General features: G+C 35.6%; 1 protein-coding gene across 8 annotated transcripts in view; it reads right to left on the minus strand.

Moving 5' to 3' along the window:
* Nucleotides 1-217: 217 nt before the first annotated feature.
* Nucleotides 218-26479, minus strand: part of ITPRID2 (ITPR interacting domain containing 2) — a 38949-nt gene continuing 12687 nt past the window's right edge. For 2 of the 8 annotated variants that reach the window (XM_019931569.3, XM_019931573.2), the window contains 10 exons: nucleotides 22765-22837; nucleotides 19037-19125; nucleotides 16486-17694; nucleotides 13982-14059; nucleotides 13776-13903; nucleotides 13236-13386; nucleotides 12096-12161; nucleotides 10731-11192; nucleotides 1968-2085; nucleotides 218-1363 (listed from right to left, as the gene is read on the minus strand). In XM_019931569.3, the coding sequence (XP_019787128.1) occupies nucleotides 1981-2085; nucleotides 10731-11192; nucleotides 12096-12161; nucleotides 13236-13386; nucleotides 13776-13903; nucleotides 13982-14059; nucleotides 16486-17694; nucleotides 19037-19125; nucleotides 22765-22837 (2361 nt within the window). In that variant the 3' untranslated portion in view covers nucleotides 218-1363; nucleotides 1968-1980. The remainder of the gene's footprint in view (nucleotides 1364-1967; nucleotides 2086-10730; nucleotides 11193-12095; nucleotides 12162-13235; nucleotides 13387-13775; nucleotides 13904-13981; nucleotides 14060-16485; nucleotides 17695-19036; nucleotides 19126-22764; nucleotides 22838-26479) is intronic. The other 6 variants (XM_073807522.1, XM_073807521.1, XM_019931570.3 and 3 more) reach the window with 6 other exon arrangements.

The following is a 26479-nucleotide window of genomic DNA, read 5'->3' on the forward strand; positions in this document are numbered from 1 at the left end:
GAACTGGATGAGACCAAGAGGCATCAGTGTGCACTCCTTCTCCAGGGTGGTCTAGTCTTAACCATTTTTGAAAGCATCATAGAGGCCTCTTGAGGAAAAGAGAATTTTAGCCTATTAGGTTATATGCTCCAATTCTTTTGGACCTTATTTGTTACTCTTCATAGCTAATCCAAATTCTTCATGTTGTGGTTCAAGAAAAGAAATCACTAAAAACATGTTAGGCAAAATAAATACTTTATTAATTTTTTTTTTTTTAGAAATCAGCCTTTGTGTGATAATTCAGACATTTAAAAACCTTTTAGATATTCTTTCAAAGTATACTGTTAACATCTCAACCACTTTTGATTAAAACTTCACACAAAGAAATATGATAGGAGTTGAAAATTATAAATGCTAAAGAATAATTCTAATAACATTTGGTTGTTACTTTACACATTTATTTAACATATATGAAACCAAATAGGAAACTACCTTCCTTTTTTCCCCATAAACAGTTCTCACTGGTTAAAAATGAATTAAAACCATCTATTATGAGAAAAACAAATCTAAATTACTTCCATTTTGAAAAAACAAAACCAGCTTATTCATTTCTATCCATTCAAGTCACAGGCCCCATTATTTTGGCAATACTCCACTATTTAGTCTAAAAGAAGAAACATCTCCTTATAATAAAGAAGTCTGGAAAATGCAATAAGTACATAGTGTTTAACCTAAGGCATGTTTCCAAAATAAAATAAAAAAACTACATAAGCTATAATAAAATTGCAATTGTCTTGGGTAAAGTAACAATGCTTTACAGTGTAAGAACATTAAGTAGTTTTAGGTAACATATAAATTCTATCCTACTGCTATTAGTAACCTCCTCAAGAATTAAGAGCAATTTTTACAAGAGAACAATTTTTCTTCTTGGAAGTGACACTAATTAACAGCAGTGGAGGGAAAAATCATTGGTTGTTTCAAGCTCTCAAAAAATGAATCAGTTATTGCACAGTAAATACCTCATAGAGGTCAGTGTTTTAAGAAGCTAGTCTGAAGAAATATGTTATTTATAAGTTGGTTAAGTCTGGAAGTTTTCAAGTTTTAAAATTAATTCTTCCTAGGGAATCAATTGGAAAATATTGACATACAAATAAATATTAGGCTTTTCAAATGCCTACAGTTTTGATAGTTTAGAAAAGAAAGTCAGCAAAGTGCCTAAGTTTCTATGTTTTTTAAAAAGATATGCACAGAAGAAATAAACATTGTACACTGTATACAGTAGCCCAGCTCAGCAGCAAGTATCTTCTGAAGCACAAATGACACCTCCACCAGTGTATATCATTGATAACTCCAATATCACACAGCTAATAGGACCCATGCCAATCTTAAAAAAGAAAGAGAAGTGAACATTACACATTTTTCAATTACTACTGAAAGGTCTTTAAAAGGAAGGATGAGAATATTCTGTAAAAAAATATATATATAAATATATATGTGTGTGTATATATATATATATATATATATATATATATATATGATCCTCCTTTATAAATTATGACATGATTAGATATGGGACCTATGGGATAGGTTTCTTTAAAAGACAAAGATACTAAAAATTTATGATTAAGGCTTGAAATCTTGATCCATAAATTGTACATTTGAAATAACATTAAAACCAGTGCTATCAAGATAAAACTCAGGTTTGAAGGTCCCAATTTCCCCAATTCCAGAATTTATTTACTATAATGAAATTTCAATAAAATGACAAAATATCAATAATTCCTTGGAGGTTTGAGATTATGAGGTTTGACTTGCTTACACTTCAAATGAGGTTGTGAGAGGTTTTCACACTGCAGGATAACATATTACATACTTTCTATAAATCAAAATTTAGCTAGAGAAACAGACCTGTATACTAAAAAAAAAAAGTATTAAAAACTAAGTACTAATTTACATTTATCTAAACAAAGAAATTCAGAAAAATTTACCTATAAATTCCATTTAATGACTATCTTGCTTAGAATTAGATGCTTTACTTGAAGATACTGCTGCCAGAAGTCCACTTACAATTTCCCGTCTGATTTCCCCAACAATAGACTCTTTAATCTAGAATGGAAGAAGAGGAAAATAAGAATTTAACAATATGACTATAATCCATTTTATTCTAGTTTCAGAAAAATAAATAGTATTTAATTCCTGCAGTCAGCTAAACTATAGAGAGAACTACAACCTTCATGTAAACCCTTCATGAAATACAGAGAGCAAGTAGGGAATCACATCCATCTATCCTCAAACTCAGATCACATTGTGAGGTCTTGTCTAGCACAACTCAGATAGCTCCATTATAAAATATCACAATTCTCAAGTTGAGAACATTAACAAACGTTAGATTTAAAAACTTCATTAGATAATTTGCCCCATGACACAAAATAACCTGAAAGAACTGATTAAATGTTAGGTTCACTTTTATGTTTTTTGTTAATGTCTATCTTTGTTTGGTAACCAGCAGGATACTCAAGTATTCTCATTGTTAAGAAAACCTATTAGTGGCAAAATAATATACAGGTGTATTGCCTGTTTATACTAACTGAAAGCAAAGTATCTAAAGAAGTTATTACATATTATTCTAACCTAACATGTGCATTTTAAGTGAAAAGAAGAAATGATCATTTAGTACAATTTAATTTAAAACATGAAAAAAATCCTCTAATCAACCATAAACTCTAAAGAAATAAATATTTATTTAATTGTATGGTACATTTGTCACCTGTCTGAAAATTTTGCTTTGGACAAGGGTTACATCATTTTATTGTTGGAAAAGGCAAACAGACCTAGGGGCAATGACAATTCCATCAAGATTTTCTTCTCCAGATGCCCAAACACTACACATGCCTATCTAAGCCTTTTTCTCTCTAATGACATAGCATCACCTCCGAATAGCCCTCTGTGAAGCCTTTAAATGTGTATTTCCTGAAATAAGCTGATAATGCCTTCCCGAATTAGCACTTGAGACACTCTCAACCAGCTTTAAAAAATTCTACATTTCCAGTTTCCGTTCCCTTAAATGTTCCTAAGTACATCCTGAACACATCTCAATCGAAGTCTTTCCAAAAATGGCTCTGTATTAATGTCATGCAAAATTGGTACACAATACATATTTATACATAAGTATTCAGAGAAACAAATGCTCCTTAGCTACCAGCCATCTGTACTGAAACATATTTGAATAAATAGAAGCTTCTCATCTTACCTTCTACCAATATTTCTAAGCTTTAAACAACAAAACATCAAAAGTTTAAGTTCATAGTACCACAGATTCATTTTTTAAACAAATATGTATTGGATACAAATATTATGAAAACCAGAATCTCTTTGCCACAGTATACAAGTGCAAATGCCGTGTGTTGAATCAGATCCTCTGTAAATCTATATTTACAAAAGACAGTGAGTAGCAGAGTCTTTCAGTCCTGTTGTCCAATGCACATCTCATCGTACATCACTCAAAAACAAACTAGCTAGAAAGTATTCTCTACAAACCAAAATGTGTGCCAACATTTGGGGGGGTGTGGGGTACAGATATTACTGGAGTAAAGCATAAAAGAGTCTCTACCAAGGATGTTATAATCTAGATGGGCACAAAATGAATATTGTTTCATGAAATACTGAAAGGAGAAAATTATTTATTAATTCATAAATGACATAAGAACAAATTTTTAAAAATGAGAGACTAGTATGGGCTAGAAGAGGAAAAAAATAAATTCTCAGAGAATAGCAGTCTTTAACATAATAATGAAAAAGTAAGGAAAATTTCAGATAATAGTGAGGATGAAAACTACATGTAGCAAGAGCACCTTGGAGACACAGCAAAAAGAAGCCTAGCCAACAAGACAGTTCCTACTAGGTAAAGAGTACAGGGGAATTAGAATAGAAACGGGGAGCTCAAATGGAAATTAATCAATGTATCCTGGCACACAGTAAGTGCTCAATGAATGTCTGAATAAATGCATCAATGAGAGAGTGAGACAGCACATGCCTGAGAGAGACAGTATCAGACACAAAAAGGAACAGAAAGTAGAAAAACAAAGGACTACAGACTAGCACTGAAAATGACAAAATGCCTTTGATAATTTATTGAAGTAATAAATGTATGAACAAATAAATTAGTTCCAAAGTCTCCCACGCTACAGAGAGGTGGGAAGGATTAGTAGTGAGAAAATCAGTGGGATGGATGGTGAAGTCACCTTTATAACTTTCAAAAAGTAAGACAGGCTGAAGACAGACTACTTGAGATTAAGGAAGGAATGCACATTGGCAAATAAACAGGCAGACAGCAAGCCTGAAGTGTGGGGCAACACGTCCATTTACTACGCATCTACTGAGTTACTGAGTGCTTCCTGTGTGGCAGCCATTATATCAAGTGATCACTAATAGAATTGTAATAAGAACACACGCAAGCTGTGTATTTACCAAAATACATGTTAAAGCTTGCCAGATGAAGTGTAATAGATACAAAAAGGCATGAACCAAGCCTAGGAACTTCAATAAACAAAGTACTCTCTACACAGAGCAATCTATGTTTATGCTTTGATATGTAATTCTGTTCCATTTGCTTCTGTGGGCAGATGCTCATTTATTCTATTAAGTAATCTTCTTTCTTACTTTTTTTTTTTAAAGTAACTATAAACAGTTTCAGGCCACTGATTACATACATCACAGACCACCTGGGCAAATTCCAAGAGTGTGTACATGTCCCCACTACAACATATGCAATCTGCACAGGAATGGGGTATCTTTCATCTGACAAAAAGCTTAGTTATTAAATGAGTGTATTGAATATTTGCAAGAACTTCCAGTGTGTTCCTTCAAAAGAATTCTACTGCATTAAACTACTGCATTAACACATTATAAATAATGAAAGGATTCTTTTAAAAAAGTTCACATATGGTGAAATAATGGAAACAAAGGCCTGATAGACATCGTTTCATGCATCCAAGACTGCAATAAGAAAACTTCCCTGAAAGTGTCTGCCAAACATGTTTAATCCTCACCTACAAAACTGTTCAACCCAAGCTTAAATCTTTTCTTCATGAATAGTAGCTTTGTTAATGGGGTTAGAGACCCATAATTTACTGGGAATTTACTGGGAAGACAATCTAATTTTCTTGGTAGCTGATACAATAAGCTTAAAAAAAATTGGAATTCAGTACCATGTATATTTAAGTAAAAAGATTACCAATTTTAAATGAACAGAATCAAGACTAATCTGAATTTTAAATATTTTGTAAACAAAGTTTAACAGAACACCATTGTAATTGAGCTAAGATGATAACCCAAATTATTTGTTTAAATTGTAAATGGCATTAGAGTAACTTATCTATTAACACATGCTTTTAAACTGCTTCAGAAGAGTTTATTTTCTTAAGGACATCAGTATTCCTTTTTTTTTAACCTGGTTCTCTGATGCTATACTTATTTATTTTTTTAAACATTTTAATTGGAGTATAATTGCTTTACAATGGTGTGTTAGTTTCTGCTTTATAACAAAGTGAACCAGTTATACATATACATATACATATATCCCCATATCTCTTCCCTCATCTATCTCCCTCCCTCCCACCCTCCCTATCCCACCCTTCTAGCTGGTCACATAGCACCGAGCTGATCTCCCTGTGCTATGCGACTGCTTCCCACTAGCTAGCTATTTTACATTTGGTAGTGTATATATGTCCATATAGACACTACCACTCTCACTTTGTCCCAGCTTACCCATCCCCCTCCCCGTGTCCTCAAGTCCATTCTCTAGTAGGTCTGTGTCTTTATTCCTGTCTTGCCCCTAGGTTCTTCATGACCATTTTTTTTTTTTTTTTAGATTCCATATATACGTGTTAGCATACGGTATTTGTATTTCTCTTTCTGACTAACTTCACTCTGTATGACAGACTCTAGGTCCATACACATCACTACAAATAACTCAGTTTCATTTCTTTTTATGGCTGAGTAATATTTCATTGTATGTATGTGCCACATCTTCTTTATCCATTCATCTGTCGATGGACACTTAGGTTGCTTCCATGTCCTGGCTAAATAGAGCTGCAATGAACATTGTGGTACATGACTCTTTGAATTATGGTTTTCTCAGGATATATGCCCAGTAGTGGGATTGCTGGGTCATATGGTAATTCTATTTTTAGATTTTTAAGGACCCTCCATACTGTTCTCCATAGTGGCTGTATCAATTTACATTCCCACCAACAGTGTATGAGGGTTCCCTTTGCTCCACACCCTCTCCAGCATTTATTGTTTCTAGATTTTTTGATGATGGCCATTCTGACTGGTGTGAGATGATATCTCATTGTAGTTTTGATTTGCATTTCTCTAATGATTAATGATGTTGAGCATTCTTTCATGTGTTTGTTGGCCATCTGTATATCTTCTCTGGAGAAATGTCTATTTAGGTCTTCTGCCCATTTTTGGATTGGTTTGTTTGTGTTCCTGATATTGAGCTGCATGAGCTGCTTGGAAATTTTGGAGATTAATCCTTTGTCAGTTGCTTCATTTGCAAATATTTTCTCCCATTCTGAGGGTTGTCTTTTCGTCTTGTTTATGGTTTCCTTTGCCGTGCAAAGGCTTTGAAGTTTCATTAGGTCCCATTTGTTTATTTTTATTTCCATTTCTCTAGGAGGTGGGTCAAAAAGGATCTTGCTGTGATTTATGTCATAGAGTGTTCTTCCTATGTTTTCCTCTAAGAGTTTGATAGTGTCTGGCCTTACATTTAGGTCTTTAACCCATTTTGAGTTTATTTTTGTGTATGGTATTAGGGAGTGTTCTAATTTCATTCTTTTATATGTAGCTGTCCAGTTTTTCTAGCACCACTTATTGAAGAGGCTGTCTTTTCTCCATTGTGTATTCTTGCCTCCTTTATCAAAGATAAGGTGACCATATGTTCGTGGGTTTATCTCTGGGCTTTCTATCCTGTTGCATTGATCTATATTTCTGTTTTTGTGCCAGTACCATACTGTCTTGATTACTGTAGCTTTGTAGTATAGTCTGAAGTCAGGGAGCCCGATTTCTCCAGTTCCATTTTTGTTTCAAAAGATTGCTTTGGCTATTTGGGGTCTTTTGTGTTTCCATACAGATTGTGAAATTTTTTGTTCTAGTTCTGTGAAAAATGCCAATGGTAGTTTGATAGAGAATGCACTGAATCTGTAGATTGCTTTGGGTAGTAGAGTCATTTTCACAATGTTGATTCTTCCAATCCAAGAACACAGTATATCTCTCCATCTATTTGTATCATCTTTAATTACTTTCATCAGTGTCTTATAGTTTTCTGCATATAGGTCTTTTGTCTCCTTAGGTAGGTTTATTCCTAGGTATTTTATTCTTTTTGTTGCAATGGTAAATGGGAGTGTTTCCTTAATTTCTCTTTCAGATTTTTCATCATTAGTGTACAGGAATGCAAGAGATTTCTGTGCATTAATTTTGTATCCTGCTACTTTACCAAATTCATTGATTAGCTCTAGTAGTTTTCTGGTAGCATCTTTAGGATTCTCTATGTATAGTATCATGTCATCTGCAAAAAGTGACAGCTTACTTCTTTTTTTCCAATTTGGATTCCTTTTATTTCTTTTATTCTCTGCTTGCTGTGGCTAAAACTACCAAAACTATGTTGAATAATAGTGGTGAGAGTGGACATCCTTGTCTTGTTCCTGATCTTAGAGGAAATGGTTTCAGTTTTTCTCCATTGAGAATCATGTTTGCTGTGGGTTTGTCATATATGGCCTTTATTATGTTGAGGTAGGTTCCCTCTATGCCCACTTTCTGGAGAGTTTTTATCATAAATCCATGTTGAATTTTGTCAAAAGCTTTTTCTGCATCTATTGAGATGATCATATGGTTTTTCTCCTTCAATCGTTAATATGGTGTATCACATTGATGACTGATTTCCATATACTGAAGAATCCCTGCATTCCTGGGATAAACCCCCCTTGATCATGGTGTATGATCCTTTTAATGTGCTGTTTGTTTGCTAGTATTTTGTTGAGGATTTTTGCATCTCTGTTCATCAGTGATATTAGTCTGTATTTTTTTTTTTTTTAAGTATTCCTTCTTATGCCTTGTTTGATCTACTACGTATTTTGCTTGCTAAAAGTCCTTCTTTGTAGACAGTTAAAAGGGTCGATACTAAGCCAAAGTTTTTCCAAACTATGCCAAATTCTGAATTAGGGAGTTTCTAGTTAACAGGTTTAATAACAAATTCTGAAAAATTCTTCAAACATTTGCCTTGCATATCAGTCTTCAAATTATAAAATCTTCCATATTTGATGGGATGTTCTTATAAACGATTAATTCTCTAGCACCACCACATTATGATGGAAACAACCAACTTTTCTACATGTACGCTATTTTCTATCAGCCAAAAAAATCAATGTTCTGGCTTAGGGATGCTTTACACCCAGGAAATTACTTACAGCACATATCAGGCCATCCATTAACAACTTTAAAAATGAGGATTCAAGTGTGCATTAAGGGAGTATTTGTGCTAAATGAGTACATAAAGTCCAGTTTCCAAGGAAAATTTTCAAACCAAAACAAGCTAAAGGGAACAAAAATATCACATTTCTGGGCGGGGGGAGAGTACCTTAAAACTTATTTCCTCAGTTAACATATATATTGTGGAGAAAAATAATTTTTTGAGTAAAACTCAATTCTACTGAAAAATTGATCTTTGATGTGAAACACATAAATAAGAATGAATTATAATCAGTCACACCTAACTAACTGAGCAAGGTAGATGTACAGACCCTGCTAAATATCTGCCAGCCACAATCAACCTACAAAAGTAATTACATTTGTAGGACAAATAAATTTATAGAATTAAGACCTTTTAAGTTGGTAATTCATGTCATGAAAAGAAATTACATACATGCAGTCTCATCTGCTAGAATGCTTGTTTTGTAAATGTGAATTTGTCTGAATGTCAGTTGAACCAGGGAACAGATTACCCAAACTGTACAAACATTAAACACCTACCAGCTATGTCAGTTCACTGTGTTATGAAGCGCACCTATCTGCATCTGGCATTAAAACTTTCTGCTGGACTTCATGTCACCCTCCTCCACCACTCCACAATAACTCACAAGCTGCAACCCTTCCAAAGTCCAATTCCACAAGCAAGTTTCAGGTCTTTTTCAAGGTAAAGTGTCACATTATTGCAGTATTTATGTATTTCTTAACCATTTAACATTTATAAAATAGTGTTACTGTTTTTATTAGGTTTTTACCTTTTTAAAAACATGTCACAAGTTTTGAGTGTTATGCTTCTAATACTATTTTCCCCATAAGCTCTGTGTTTTTATTATACAAATTTGCATAGCACAACGATTTTTAGGAATGCATATATCATACTATATAACAAAACTGAGTATTTTCAGTATACTTCTCAAGCTACTATCATGCAGCTATAAATAGGGGCAACTAATACACATGAACTAATCTTTGGACCCAGAGGATCAATGGCCCATTTGAAGGAATATTTTGGTCTGTTGCCACCATTATTGACCTATAACCACTAAAAATTTGTTTTATGCTATTCATGAGTTAATTCTAAAAATATGTTAAGTTCACGTTTACTGAATTTATTGGAAATACACAGATTAAAAAGAGGGAGTCACTGACACTAATTATTTCTCTGGCTCAGTTTGATTTTTTCCAGTTCTAAATTCTTAGTTCTCAATACATTATACCAAATGATTTCTGTATAATTTTTCAATTGTTTCCTGAGTTAGTTAGTCTTATTTACCTTCCTACTGGATTTTAAGCTTAAGGATTCATGTCTCATATCTTTCTTTTACCCTACAGAGCAGGTACTCATTAAGATACTTATAAACTTTTTTTTTTTTTTAAACTTATAGGATATTCTTCTTTTCAACTATTGGAAAGAATGAATGATCCTTTTTTATCATGGATTTTAGTATCTCATTTGGAAAGAATTATGAGTAATTATGGTTCTTCCTTAGAGTTACTCTTAATACAGGGAACAGAATGAAAAAAATAAATTCAACATGTGTAATTTTTATTCCATGCACTCTATTGGATTTTGCACCCAAAGACACAATGTGATTTGAGAAGAAAAGGAAAAAAAAGTCATCATAAACATGTATCTATAGCAGTCTCCCTTTTTAAATGACATACATACTATTCCTTACCACCTGATCCTAGTGCCAAAAGCAACTATTTTACTAATTTTCTCAATTAATGTTTGCCCTCGATTACTAATCCTCCTAAGTTTCTGCAGTCTTTTTTGTAACCTACAACTATGGTTAAATATTTCAGGTCTGCATACTGCTAATCACACAGGGTAAACCTTCTTTTCATTTTGTATTTCTATCTTTGAACAACTTACATAATTTCCACATTTCTCCACCCACTAAGCCAAACAGCTCAAATTTTTTTTACTTCTTAAAATCTCAACACCATTTTTTTATGTCAATTGACATTATTAAATGACAGCTTTTAATCCTGGAAGAGATCTAAATTATAATCCCTAATTTTACAAAGGTGGAAACAGAGATCTAGAGAGTTTGTCATGTGTTCACTTATTTGAACCCTACATATGCCTTCTTCATAGATACTTAATAGACACAAATTGGATCAATGGGAAAATTACTGAATACAGTGAATCAAAGGAATAGCTTATAAATAATGTTCAAACAAAACCTACTCCAAATAAACTAAGCGTAGATTTTACTCACCTCCCTTATGACTTGCTGTAACTCATCTTGCTCCACATTTTTATGCATTTCCTCAGCAGCTGGCAATAATGAGATTCTTCCATGCTCTTTCTCCACTTCAGATTTAGGTCCTACAGCCTCTGAGGCTTCTTCAGCTGCAAAAACTTCCTCAGAACTTTCCATATCTGGAGGTGTCTGCACAGAGCCTGTTCTAGAAGGAGCAGTTGGTGTTAAGGCCACCGACGCTCGGAATACTTTCTTGCTTGGTACCAGATGGGTTTTGGGTCTGCCCACTGAGTCACTAGAAGGTACTCCAGTTCTATTGGCATGAGAGGGACCAGAACATACAGAAGATGACTCTGATGTTGCTTGGGAGAAAACAGACTCTAAGCTTTCTCCAGGAGGAATTTCAAATCCCATTTCTCCAAGGCCCAGGCCCAATTCAGACTTCAGATATGACTGTTCCCGCATCAGTTCAGTGACCTGGAGATGAGAAAAATTGTAATTCTTCTCTCTTGAAATTAAGATTGGTAGTTAAAAGAAGATTAAAATCCTAGGTGTGATTACTGCCCCAAATCAGTTAACTTGTAAAGACATGATTCTAATGCATTATTTAGTTACTACTCAATTTCATTTGCAAAAATAGCAAGGAAAATTTAAATTCACAGAGATCAAGCCATGAAATGTGTAACTAAACTATAGCTGGATGAAATTTTACTTGGTCCCACACAGGGGTCCAAATTACTTATCAAGAAGAGTAACTTGGGCTTCCCTGGTGGCGCAGTGGTTGAGAGTCCGCCTGCCAACGCAGGAGACACGGGTTCGTGCCCCAGTCCGGGAGGATCCCACATGCCGCGGAGCGGCTGGGCCCGTGAGCCATGGCCGCTGGGCCTGCGCATCTGGAGCCTGTGCTCCGCAACGGGAGAGGCCACAACGGTGAGAGGCCCGCATATCGTGAAAAAAAATAAAAAGAAGAGTAACTTGTAAAAAATAAAATAGCTACTCATAATGCCCCCCAAATAAACTGACTTGCTTAAAAAATAATAAAAATCATACTTTTGTTCAAAAAGTAGTCATCTTACAGATCCAATTACCAAAAGGACCTGGAATCAGACTGTGAAAGCACATTTCCTGGAGCATGAATTACTTTATATGATGCATTATTTCCTTTAGACCACAAAGATAAATCACTTTTGCAATTAACTGGCTCTTCAGTGGCCAAAGATGGCGGTGGACTTTCAGAAGTGCCTGAGTCACTTCTAATCAATTTAACTAACTTATCAAATTCTGTATTTTAAAAAAAATTCATCTACATTAGGAAAACTGTGTGTTTATGAAATATTATATCATTCCCTTCCCCAGTGATTTAAAAGGAAAGAGGCTTACTGGTTCCATTACATTCAATGGAGAAGGGCATGACAAGTTATCAGCGCTTCTACTGCCACACATTCCCTGAAAAAGTAAGAACAATATGTGTGTGTGTGTATTTTTTCAAATTGCAAGTGTTTTATAATGAACTAATTATTGCTCTGAAGCAGTCCTTTATGTCACAAAGGTCAGTCTAAACTGTCACAGGATCCTATAAAATGTGTTACTGTGACTGAAGTTTGTATAGAAGATGTTCTGATTCTCTGCTCTCACCAACACACATTTCTCAGAATAATGGATCAAAGCCTTTTATGGAAAAAGATATTCATTGACAATACAGGATATTCTTAGTCTATGCTATACATATATATGTGTATACACACACACATTCTTATTCTACTCCATATGTGTGCATATATATGTGTGTGTATTCATGCATTTATTTTTAACAAAATCAGGTATGTTGTTCAATTAACAAAGAGAAAATTCAGTATTTCAACATTTCAAAACAGTATATTCTACGACTGAAAGATTTTGGCAAAAATAAGAATACAACTGTTGGAGTTCAAATTGCATGGAAAGGAACCTTAGGAGTAAGAACAGTGGTACAAAATAAAGAGAAACAGTGTTTCTTTCTATTCTCTTAGTTGAATACATGTTTCTCTGCTTTTACGAAGGTATCATTTGATTCCTTAAAAAACATAAAGAATGGAAAAGAATCCAAAATAAAGGGAATGTTTAAAGGAAACAGTTTTTTTTTTCAAAGGCAAGAAAGGGGGAAAAGAAGTCTAAGTGAAATATATATATTACATATATCTGTGTTCTTCACAGTTACATGCAATGATTAACATCTATATCAGTCATATGTTAACCCACTATCATTTTCCCTTTAAAATCCCTAAACTTTTGTATTGCTCCTTATTTTCTATTATTAAAAATTATGATTTTTCAATGTATTTCTAAATATACTAAACATTTAAGAAAATAATTACAACTTGCACATTCCACTGATTTGTGGGAAAGGCTCCTTAAAAACTCTGCATGTCTCTAATGCCATTAAAATAAGTGTTTTTAAATTGAGACATCTGTCCTAAATTGTGTGGAACATTATAAACAAGTCCTGAGTGAAAAACCTATGCACAACCCAAGGTAGCGTACCATGAGTTCTGAGGAGCGGAAGGGCGAAGGCACACTCACAGCGTGAAGCTGCTCCTCCAGCCCCAGCAGACGCTCCTCCAGCTGCATCTCCAGGTCCTGAAGTTCCATTCGGACTGAATTTCTCAAGCTCTGGAGCTGATCAACTTCATATCTATCAGTAGGCACAAAGTTTGAAAAAAGCAGTTTGGAGATTCAGTGTTCACAACTCTTTCACAAGCTTTCAGAAGGCACTGAACTCCAAGTTCTATAAATTAGCACAACAGCGACTGCAATAGGTATAACCACTGGGAGAACTGGTTTTTCTTCCTCTCTCCTCGATGACAAATATCCCAAACAATAAAAACAGATTGCAACCACTATCTTCCTCAATCCACCAAAGGCAGAGAAGTTTACCTAGCAGAACACTATGCCCAATTTTATTTATACTGGTTCACAGACTACATAAAGGGTACACAACAGTAGAAATAAAACCCAGCTTCAAAAAAAAAGTTAACAATGCTTTTTAGAAAGAAAAATATTTTGAGTCCAATGAACTTTTACCTTTCGTCCTCAGTCATATGATGATAAACCATGGTTTGCTGACGCAGCACTGCCAATTCTAAATCCATCATTTGCGTTCTAAACAAATTCAGGCTCCGCCTCATTACTTGGAGCTCCTGAAAAGTATTCTAAAATACAATGCAACAGCATTAACTTCTAAATCACACAAATTATTTTGTAACACAGAGATTTAAGTAAGAACTTACTTCATAAAGAGGTAGAACAGATGACTTCTGAGTACTATAGGGAGCAGCAGCAAGATCAGGCCCTCTCATCACAGGGTGCTTCAAAAGAGTGGAAGTATGATTAGGAATCAATGTTAAAGTGACTGCTTCCAAATTATCTAAGGTATTAAAAAGGCAGAATTTGGGGTCTACATATTTTTCTCTTTGAGGCAAAAAACAAAAACCACTTCATGTTATAAGCAGGAACCAAATAAATCAGTACCCAATGCTACCCACTACTCCTATCTGTTGAAGGTTATAAGTCAGTGTATTGGAACGGGAAAGAGGCAAAGGAACACAAATAGTTCAAACCTATGTCTTACAGGACCTCTCTCTTGCCTTGAGAAAGCAGAAAGATAAAAACAAAACTCAGAAATGTAGAAGCAATAGCAAATATCATTCTGAGATTACAGAAATTACTAACTTGGCTGGAGAAAGTAGCAAGCAATCATCACACTCATTCTTAGACATCTGAGTATCTACTATGCTTCACTATTTTAGGCAGTGAAAAAGATAAAAGGAAGTAAAAGTCACTTCCAGCCTTCAAGTGTTCTCACAGTGTAAGAAAAAAGAGAAAACAGAAGTAAAAAAAATATATATATATATAATATTGGCTGGGGGCAGCATGGGGAGTGCTATGATAGGAACAAGCAAAAATCCAGATTAGTTAAGTGTTCCCGACAGTGGTGACCCCAGAGCTGAGCCTTAACGGTAAAAGGGACTTGGTCAGGTGAAGAAAGGCAAGGGCGAGGTGTTCCAGGTAAAAAAAAAAAAAAAGTAGAATGTGTAAAGAAACAGACACCTAGGGACACACGCCTGTGTAGAGGCTTGCATGGAGTCCAGTGTGCCTGGAGCACACACACAGGGAATGGGCCTGGAGAGAGAGGCAGAGGCCAGGTCATGAAGAGCATCTGTCTACTGAGGTGGGGTGGTGTGAGGGTTAGCTGAGTTACTGATGGGACACTGAAGAGAAGACTGCATTTAGAGCAGAACAAGTTGGCCTAGACAGGTGCACTTGAGGATGCAGGTGGACAGGACCCTGGGAATCCCCAGCTTCATATAATTGCAGCTGAAAGGTTAAATGTCTCACATGTAGATAGAACTACATTTTGTAAGGAGGATGAAGAAACACCCACTTTCTGGTTAGACTGAAAATCATTAGGAGACAATCATCATGAGGATAAAATCTATACTTAAAAGAAGGTGTATTTTACTACATAACTTGAAAAGTTCCAACTTTCATTTTTACTGTCCAAGTGGCTTCCTGTCTACTATGTCACCATGATAAGGGATCTATTATATACACTCTATGCCTCTCGACTCTTAACTGAATAACCCGATCATTACATTACACTGTCATTTTCTTCATTTCCTCAACTGTCTAAATATAAGTAGTTTAGAAAGAGATTTAGAAAGGAAATGTAGGGCTTCCCTGGTGGTGCAGTGGTTAAGAATCCGCCTGCCAATGCAGAGGACACGGGTTCGAGCCCTGGTCCAGGAAGATCCCACATGCCGCGAAGCAATTAAGCCCGTGTGCCACAACTACCAAGCCTGCGCTCTAGATCCCACGAGCCACAATTACTGAGCCCACACATCACAACTACTGAAGCCCAAGCGCCTAGAACCCATGCTCCGCAACACAAGAAGCCCATGCACTACGACGAAGAGTAGCCCCCTCTTGCCGCAACTAGAGAAAGCCCGCACGCAGCAATGAAGACCCAACGCAGCCAAAAATAAATAAATGAATAAGTTAATTAATTTAAAAAATAAAGGAAACGTGAGAGGCAAACCAAGAGACAATTTACTTCTTTTCAAAGCTTATTTTGGAAATTATTTCCAGCCCACTAACAAATCTGAGAGCGATGACTTTAAAAGTGACAAGACACATAGACCGTTTTTATTCAAATTCACACTTTACCTGATTTTTTCTCTTCTGGGGTGGTCCCAGCCTTTTAACTCAGTGGAAGCAGACTAATTCTGTGCCAGGCGACCAGCATCAGGAGTCAGCAGATGAAGGGAAAGCTTAGTCAGAGAGCAACGAGTGGAACCAGGAGAACATACGGCGACACAGAAGCCAAGGGGAGGAAAACTTAGAAAGAAGAGGTGGTGAACACTGTCAGATGGAAAAGAAAAGGACAGACGGTACTTGAGAGGGAAGTTCTTTTAATAACAGAGACAACTTGACTAAGACAACGACAGTGCAGGAGAGGCTAAAGAAGGGAGGAGACCTAATGAGCAAAATCTCTTCTCTAGAAAGGAGGGAGATTGTGAGCAGAGAAATTCACCTTGTTCAGAATTAGTTACAGCTGTTCCCTTGAGCTAGGAGGGAAGACGCTGGGAGGGGGCAGGTACAGATAAGCTGAGGCATGCAGGAAAATGAGGCTGAGGTAGCTCAGGCCTGATGGGTCCCAGCTTCCCTGAAAATTAAGAGGTACTCAGACCAATAAAAGAAAAAAAAGGTAAGAAGGATAAACTTTTTCTCATACCTGTGAAAGATTCTGCAGTGAGTTTCTAATATCATGCAACACTCTTCGCAACTGCATTTCGATGGCAGAAGGAGGGTTCACAGAGCACACTCGGTGAGGGTAGGCAGCATGTCTATGTGAGTAAGGACACCCGAGAGGGGAAGTGAAGGCACTACAGGTGGTGCCTGATATGTTGGGAATGCTGTGAGTGCTCAGAGTTCTCATGTGCTCACACAGGGGCCCTTCCTGCCACTCGGAGGGGACAGAGTGAAGGGAGCAGGTGGACTGAGATACAGGTGCCGGAGCACACAGCGAACAGGCCGGAGTCCTTTGCTGATGGCACTCCTCCAACCGGTTCACCTCACTCTGGGCGGCGGCTTCTTTCTTCACAAATGATGGAGAGATGAAAATGGTGGACTTAACTAAAGACTGACCATCATGCTCAATCGCCTCTCTTTCTAATTTCTGTTCCTCTTCTGGTGTGTACTTGTAAGTGAAGGAAGGTGGACTGCATCTGGTCTCTTTTCCAGGGGATAACCGAACATTGACAGAGGATACAACCCTTACTGGGCTCAGCAAGGTGGTTGGTAAAGACTGAGACCTTCTTAGAGGATAACCAGCTTTTGCAAACAAGTACCTCTGTTTTAACAGATCTTTTGACTTTATCAAGCTACGCCCCACTCTTTGATTAGACAGAGTGCAAACCTTCATTTGCGCTCTTTGCAAAGCTGTATTAACTCTGTCCACAGAAGAGGGAGGCCCAGTTGTATTTTCAGCACCCTTCTCATTGCATTTAGCTTCAATAGAAGCCAATGATTTAAGAATATGGTGGGTGGTATACTGGGCAAATTCACATTCACTGCTTTTATCCACATCACTTTCAGCACTTGCTTCCCTCAGTAGTTCCACTGGCTGTGCTGGAGACACAACCTCTTTCCTTTCAGTAATTTCAGTAACGTGATCCCCTGCACTACAGGTGGACTGTTGATGTCCTGTATTCTCAACAGTCTCGCACTGGGGGAAATCCTGGCCATCTGACCGTTTGTCAGCAATTGTTGCTGCCTTCTCTCTTCCCATCTGAGGACAGGTAAGAGACTCCTCTTCTGATTCATTAAAATAAGGCTGGTCTTGTGCTGTTGGTGTGACAAGGTCTTCACCAAATGATGTGACTGTTGTCTCACTGTCACAACTATCAGCACTACTCCCCATGGCTTGCAAGGACTCGTGAACCTGTGAAAAGAAAACAGGTAGAAGGATGGAGAATTCAAATAAGTAGTAGCATTAACAAAATACCAAACTGATACGATGCTTCTATACTTTTGGGGTCTCCCACCTTGGTTTTGGCTCTGGTGCTGTTCTAAACTGCTTTCAGTGCCCCTGATCAACAACCCCTCCACTTTCTCACAAAGATTATTCCAGATCTTTACTATTTTCCTTAAATCCCTTTTCAATACCCACTCCTTTTCTTCTAACATATGACACTGACACAAAGAAAATGGACAGACATTTCTTAACTTCTTTCCCAACACCTACAAATTTCCCCATACCTTTCCTCATCATTCCCTCCTCTCCATTAAGAAAACTGTATCTCTTTTTAAAGCTAATCCCTCCAACCTGTACTTCTGATCACATCCTCTCCAGGGCTAGGGTATTTCTCCAGTTTCATCCCAGATTTTTCTGCATCAAGCTCTCTTTCTCTTAGAGCCCTTTCCCTTAGTCATTACTGTATGAAAAAGACAAAAAGACCTATAACTCTTAAGCTATCATTCTTATATGAAAAAACAGTTAACATTCATATCTTCTCTTCATCACTGATCTACTCTCCGTTCATGCTTTTGCATCATTTAATACATCAGAACTATTTGCTCAACTACTCAATTTCAGAATAAACAAATTCTCACCTTTTCACTCCACTGGCCATAGCTTTCCTTTTAAAAGTTTCTCCTCCATCTCCCAATTTTTATGCCTGCTGGATTATTCTGAGTTTCCTTAGAAACTTACTCCTTAAATGCTATGTTTCTAAAGGGCTTTTTTAGGTTCTCTTTTTCTCTTATTCCAATTTTCTTTAAAATTTCCTTACAGATGTTTTAAACACTTTTCATGTACATTCTGTGTACTGCACACATAAACTATAAGCTCGATGGGGATAAAGATGTGGCTATTTTCTGGGTTATCTAACACACTATAGCATAACAGTCAGATAATATTCAGCAAGCTATGGATCCACAGTTTTAGTTATTAAATAATTATTGTAAAATACTGAAACACAATGACGGGAAAAAAATTTTTTAAATAATAGACAGAATAGGTTAAGGATTAAAATACTCTGTTTACTGGTGGTGCAAAAATAAAGGAGAAGCTTTTTTTGTTGTTTCTCAGAGAGAAATGAAGAATTAGTGAAACCTAAAATTTGCAGTCAAATGCTCAGATAACATCTGTATCCTAGAATTTTAGTCTTATCGTCATTTGAAAAATAAAGATTACACAGATGGTCTTGAAATATACAGCCAGTGAAAAACCACCTAAATATACAGAAGTTAATCACAGTGCCTACTACAATAGGAAATTTTACCTGAAGATGATTAAGGGAGAGGCAGTCTGTCGAATCTTCAGCAAAACCACTGCTATCAGAGTGCTGACTTGCAGTACGTAATAGTTGATCTACCAAAAGAAATTTAGTTATACAAAACTGCTAAATAAGACTTCAATGAGTACAGTATTACAGATATATGATTCCCAAAAGATATATGATACACAACAGTGATTCTTTCATAGAAAAGTATACATCACTTATGCAAAATTGTGGCTTCAAAGCATAGGAAGTAACTTGAATTCAAACAAAACTGAATCAGATCAGAAATCCTCAGTGTTCAGTTGCTAATTAAGCTCTAATTATAATGTATTTTTTGGTAAATCCAATTAATGTCTTATCCTTGGAGGACAAGAGCCTGAAATGAAAAATGGCTCTAATAAAAATAAAGTCCCAAAGTAAACCATTTTCATTATGTAAATATGTGAAGACACGTAGTAGGTGAAATCAGAAGTTTAAATGTAGTGTGTAAAAACTTCTATTACCTTCACTAATAAGAAAATAAAAATACAATTAAGGCCAACAAATTAAATAAGTTGTACACAAGAGTACTTACATGTCTCTGATGTTTCAAATGATGCAAACATTTGTAAGTTATGAAAGTTATTTCTTAACAACTGAATGAAACTCAATCACATAGGTTCAACTAGTAGGTAATATTGTTAATTTTACAATAAACTTGCTTATTTTTTGGCCTCAAAACTCTAATTCCTGGTTAGTATAACCTAGAAAATTTTTTTTTTAAGTAACTAAAATGACCAACTGAACACAGCTGGCCTGATCACATGCCCAACCACACTACAAGTACCACAGTGGGGGAGACTTTACAGCTATTACATTTACTGAGGGAGACACTTCATGAGATAGTCAAGTTCCACAGAACTTAAAAAGCAACAGGCTAAATAAAGTGTGTTTACCAAGTCCACATTCATTTAAGACTTGAATGATAGAAAGTACTTAATAATATGTTTCAATAAAATCCAAAATTAATTACAGGTTGCCTGACTTTGAAAAATATTATAATAACCTTAGGTTCAATCTGGAGCAACATGAAACAGAATAATTTTTTTCCCATTAAAAATTTAAAATAATTCTGTAATGTTGTTTTGAAATTAACAAAACTGCATAATGAAATATATGGAATTGATCCATATCCTTGATAAATCTAGGTAAATTGTAATAATTGTGAAAGTGAATTGGAATAAGCTGTTACCATAGGTACTGATTATGCATTTTATTATTTGAGAAGATGATTAACATGTCATAGGAGTCATCACCATAATTATGTGTTTGCATGTCTTTTTTTTAAAAAAACTAGATTGTCAGCGTTCTGAAGACAGGAACATTATTTATTCTTCTTTGTATCCCAAGTACCTAGACCAAGCCAACAATAAAAAATGTTTGCTGAATGAATCAATGATAACTATCTCCTTAAAGCAACAACAGAATTAAACAGTTTCTTAAAGGATTTAGAAGTGAAACTGCCCCATCTGCTTGGGCAAAGGGCAGTTGCAAAAGAGCCCAGGAAGCCCTGACCAGCTCCGTTCAGGTTCTCTCGGCTAAGATCTGTTTTATCCGTAGCATACTACAGCCTGTGCCGAGTGCACCTCTCCACGGTTAGTCCTGCCTGAATTCACACACATCAGGTCGAGGGTAGACTGCTCAGGCTTCAGAGCAGGTGTGAGGCAGTGGAAAAGAACAAGGAAGCCTGGGTTCAAGTTTCGGCTTTATCATCATAAGCAATAACTTCTCTCCTCCAAAAAAGTGGGATAATCATTCTACCTCACAGGGTTACTTCAGAAACTAAGTAGAACATAAGTGAAACTGTTTTGTAAACTATAAATCACAACTGAGGTTCTTTAGTCAGATGTTTCAGTTTCACAAAAAACACAGTTCACCAAAGAAAAAGGTACAATTAAAAAGAAATAGACCTCTGTCCTAACTGAAGAGATAAGACATTATTTCTAATTAAAAACTAGGAAGTTAGAGCAAACATTAAAGTGAGAACAAAACAGATGTGGAAATTCTATTTATCCAGTATTGCAGAGAAACGTAAACAGGACACCCATATACTCTGCTAGACTAAAGAGAATATTGAATGTCTTCAGTAATTAGAAAAATGTTGGACTGCTCTTAATATACCTACTGAATGTTAGCTTGTGACATGAGTTGAGTCACTAAACCTCTCTTCTTCAGTATGTAAATCCCAGGACTGGATTTGAGATTAAGATCACTGTAACTTCAAAAGTTCTATTACTAAAGTGTGAAGTATTTTTATACATGCACTGTATGCATTTTTACTAACTTTGTGAAATGAATATATTATACCAGTGATTCTAAGTCTGCTACTATGATTAATTTAAGATATTTGCATATCACATTATCAAAATTCGATAGGCTACTTTCAAAAAATGACTAAAACACTGTACTGTTCTCACTCCCTCTCTCTCATGCACACGCACAAAACCATTTTACTGTTACTTTATAAAGATGTGATTCAAAAAAAATGTTACCATTTTTACTTATGCCACAAGAAATAAGTGCTCCTACATAGATAAGAGGAAGAAACCCAGATGTGAATAAAAACCACATTCCATCTTTCCCACCACAGGAAGCTTACTCTTCAAAGATCTTAAAGTAATTATGCTGTTTTTATCCTCTTTTTTACACAGGGCAAGCTGCTTTTTCCAATGCATCCCTTGTCTACTTATCTAAAGCAAAGATTCCTGGATGGCTGTGAACTCTGCCTATGGCTCAGGAACACATACATAAATTTATGGACTCACAAAGGGAAGAAAATTAAGCAGGAAAGTTCATTTTGTGTCTGACCAGAACTGTGATGACCTAGTGAGAGTGGAGCTCTTGTTTCTCAGTATCATACTGCAATAAAAGAAAAATTATATGCAAATTGTCTCATATGAAGTCACTTCAGAGATCAGAAGAGAACAAACATGTAATTTCCTATTCTAGGAACATACATATGAATCTTTGCTTAAAAAAAAAAGGGTGGTTCAGCATGTGTAAAGTTTTAAAAATAAACACTCCTACCTTCAGTGGTCATTTTAACTTCCTCTCTCCTTTTCTCTAAATCTCAAAAGCTTTGTGACTTTAAAGATGATCAGACATGTTTTTCTGTTGTAAGTTAAAAGTGAAAGAAATGGATTCAAAGGTTCTTTGGTCAATAATAATTCAAGAGAAGAACAATGTCTGAGCCACTGACCTTTGATTTACAGTTTGAATTTAACTAGCTTTACCTACTGCTGAGAGACTGACTGGTGGTTTCTGCCAGAGGCACATTCATTTATTACACCTAGGAGTCGCATTTAAATAATAAAAACCCAGAGGTGGATAATACAAGTGTACATTTCAATCCCAACCATGTAAAAAGTAGGCCTGACTCTGTTGCTCTATCACTTCCCATCTAGCCCTTGTGTAGAACTGAAAAAATATTTAGAATACACAGAATTGTGTAAGGAGGTCATTACAAGATAAGCAAACTAAAATTACTTTATGAGCACAAAAGTCTTCAGGAAGATAAAAAAAATTCTATAACCAAACCATAATGAAGCAGGCACAGCTGTGTTCCTAATCTTCTTTTTACACTTACAGGTACTACAAACACTGATAGATTAAAAAAAAATACCTTTTCCAAATCCCCCAAAGATGCTTTGGTAATGTGCTCGGGAACTACTAAGTACTGGTTTACTTACCTCTTTTTGACTTGTTAAGACCTAGCTGGTAAGTGGTTGGAACATGAGGAGCTTCTCCCTCTGTACTTTGAACCTAAAGAAGAGTTTTAAGTAGTTAAAACTTAAGAATCTATGGCAAAGAAGAACACCTCTTAATAGTCATTTACTAAACAACCAACCTAAGAAGGTACCAATGCTTTATATATTTAAAAAGTGCATCCTATCTCAAAATCGCTGTAATGTCCCACATCTCAATTTTACGATCTATTTTTCAGTTAACAACAGGATTGCAAGCTTATAGCTAGCAACGAAAAATAACTACATGTGTAAACTACTTCATTAAAAAAAGTTACCATTAAATGAAAAACAGATCCAAAATTAAAAGTTCTTCTCTAAATGTTAAACTTCAAAGTGTAAGGTCAATCCCAGGAGAAATACTGATACACTCACTGCAGCACACTGGCACACACTTGAAGCAATTACAAGTCTTGTATCTTGAAAAATGGCAATCATGCTCCCACTGCAAAATCTTATAAAAGTCCACAAATTTTCAGGTATCAAAAACCACTCATGTGGAAGACTGCTTTGTCCTGACACAAATGTTCTTTTAAGACATAACTTGGGAGTTGTAGGTAGAAAAGCAGGTTTCATTATAGGACTAAAATGTTGAAAGATCTTAGCCATAAATCCTCCCTGAAAATTATGCTCAAAAAGATACCAAACCCACAGAAGTTGTCCTTTTATGCTGTCTTTTTTTTCCTACCTAAACAACTACATAATTTAGGAATTTCCAGATTCTTTACTCATCACACTCACTCCCCAAATACTCTATCTATCCTAACATAACTAACCCTATACTAAGAGTAAATATTTGCGGGGGTATGCTACTAACGCCCCACTCTTTACCCTATAATGATTAGTACTTAAAATAATAAATAACATCCTAGTAAAGTGGGCAAACTAGCCAAACATTTGGGCTTTCAGCCTTGAACAAGCTGGAGAGCAAATAGCAAACAGGTTTTAGATTGAACCCTCGCAGTTTTGAGCTATGACTCCATTCTAGAGTAAGAAAGATTCCATAGGAGTAAAAGTGGAATAGCCAACATGAGAAAAAACTTCAAAGGTTAAAGATATTACCCAATTTAGAAATTGCTCTGATTTGTGATATCTTTGTTCTACATAGTTGAACATGAATCCAAGTTTATGTATCTTTTGAAAACTGAACGCGTACTGGTCATTTAAAACCATCACCTATAAATCATATATAAAATGGTTTCTACTATCTTTGTTTTTATTGAAAAATCATATTCTTCAAAGCAGCAGACATAAGTTCAAGAGGAAAACTATTGTTTTGTGTGCAAAGAAACAAAATGCATTTTCTCTTTGTAGTCAACAGGAGGTCTATTATTAGCCTCTATTCAGGACTAGCCTACTTCAAAGAGTTTTCTGTAAACCAAATATCAAACAGACCAAAAAAAGTATAACAGAAATCTAAATGTCTCTTTAATTTTATTCTAGGAATCTCAGCTTAAGCAAAAGATTATGATCTCTCATTTTTAAGTGCAGAATTATCACATATTCTATTCTTTAGATTTATAAAATTAGTCACAAGGTAACATGACTTTAATGAATATGTATCCTCAGTATATTATCCTTCAAGATGCTGCTACTCCATGGACAATAAAAAAACAAAAAACACTCCCTGTCTCCCTCTACTACAAACTCCATAATTAACTGAAAGAAAAGAAGAACAGGACCCTTAAAAATGAGCTGACAGGATCATATTTTACTAATAAAGTTACTAAAGTTAGGATCCTTCCTCCTACTTACTCAGCAAAATCATCAATCACTTGCTGAAGACAGAAATAGACTTGCTAGTGTTAATGGTTGAATTTCATAGCTTATTAGGTTTCATTATTGGCTACAGTTGTGCAGAGGAAAGCCGTCAAATTCAAGATGGGGTGCACCACAGAAAATTATAATGCAAACACAGAACTTAGATTTATGTGGCAGGATTTTTCCTATTCCATGGTTTCAAATCCTCAGTGGAATTCCGGTCATTTGCTACAAGTTGGTCTTTTATTAAATTAACTATAGCTAAATATTGATAACCGAATTGAGTGACGGATAATGGGTGTTCATTATACTATTTTCTCTAAACGCTGGGTAAGTTTGAAACTTTTCATAATAAAAATTACAAAAAAAAAACCCAAAACAACCCAGTAAACCAAATGATAAAATCACTTGGTCTCAGTGTTTTGGGATTTAAAGCTGTAGGACAACAGCTTTAGAATAATTCACACATTTGAGTTATTACATTTTAAAAATATTTTAATCAAACAAAGATTGTATCTTTTTGAATCAATGTCCTGCTACCACGCAGATACCTAGTTTGATTTTTCAACATCTGTCACATTTATCTTGACTAAGACATATCTTCTAGGCACAATACTATTGTACTATGTTTTATAGAGCAGTAACACCGTAGAATGTTCTAACTCAAATCACCCTTCCTCTAAGGTTTAAAGAGACCTATACAGCAGAAATCCAAAACTGGAACTTCAAAAATTACAATTCTGTCTAATTTTTAATGATACCTCAAAAAAATTCAAAGGAAAGCATTATTTTTCCAAAAAGGGGCAGGGGGCTGGGCATGGGATGACGTGAGTTCTTGTCCTATGTCTGACCCTATCAACCAGCCGGACCATAGTAAGCTTTATGGTGTACTCAAAAGGAGCAGGTTTGTACAAAGACTCAAATTCACGTCTCATTCTGAAAGGCCAACAGAACAACTTAACTACCTGTCAGGTATTTGACTGATTTGGGATTACTTTAACTCAGGCCAGTAAATAGAATAAAAAGAATCCTGAAACTTAATGGCTAAAACTAAGTAATAAGGTATATTAGTTAAATCAACAATCAGTGTGAAGACAGGATTAGAAACATTTACTAAAACTTCAGTAGCTTAAAAAATTGTATATGCTGCCAATAATATCTTTATTTAAATGTTTATTTATAGAGTAAGAGACACAGGACAATCTATCTACAGAAACACACAGATAAAAGTTCTCCTTCCTCTAGCGTTTAAGCATGAGAAAATTTTCCTTTATGCCTAAAAGATGAACAATTGTTTACTGAGTAAAATCATTCTGGTTTAACTGTGAATCATTCATGCTACTAATTTATGGCTCTAGAGAGTTACCATGATGTATTTATTCAAAATAAATCATTTCAAGAAGAACACAAGAATTATCCAAGCAAGTCACTAAGAATCAGAAAACTCAAGAGTGGGGTTTTACAACTTTTAGATACACCACAACAGTCTGCAAGATATTTTTTATATGGCAAACTGACTTTTAATTGAAAATAGTGTCTGGCCTTTTTTGCTTATCATAAGAGATAGTCACTTTCACTCTCCAAGGCCTAGGTCAGTCTTGTCATCTATTTAACTCTTTCTACATTTAAATAGTTCTCTCTGCTCCTGGTGACTGTCAGATCTTACCTTCTGCTTCAGAGGGACTAGGCAGCTTCATGCGCAGAGCCGCATCTGCAACATTTTCTCCTACCTAGTCACCCAAAGCAGTGGGCATTCAGTTAATCTGTTTAAAAACTGGCTTACTGACAGCGTGTGCGTGCTCTAGCTTATATTTATTTGCTATTTTTACAAAAGGAAGAAAGTTCCCAATAGGAATCAAACCTCAAGGGAAAGGAGTGCAAAAGAAAAATAGTAATGACC

This window comes from Tursiops truncatus, chromosome 7 (assembly GCF_011762595.2).
Source record: "Tursiops truncatus isolate mTurTru1 chromosome 7, mTurTru1.mat.Y, whole genome shotgun sequence".
Taxonomy (NCBI): Eukaryota; Metazoa; Chordata; class Mammalia; order Artiodactyla; family Delphinidae; genus Tursiops; species Tursiops truncatus.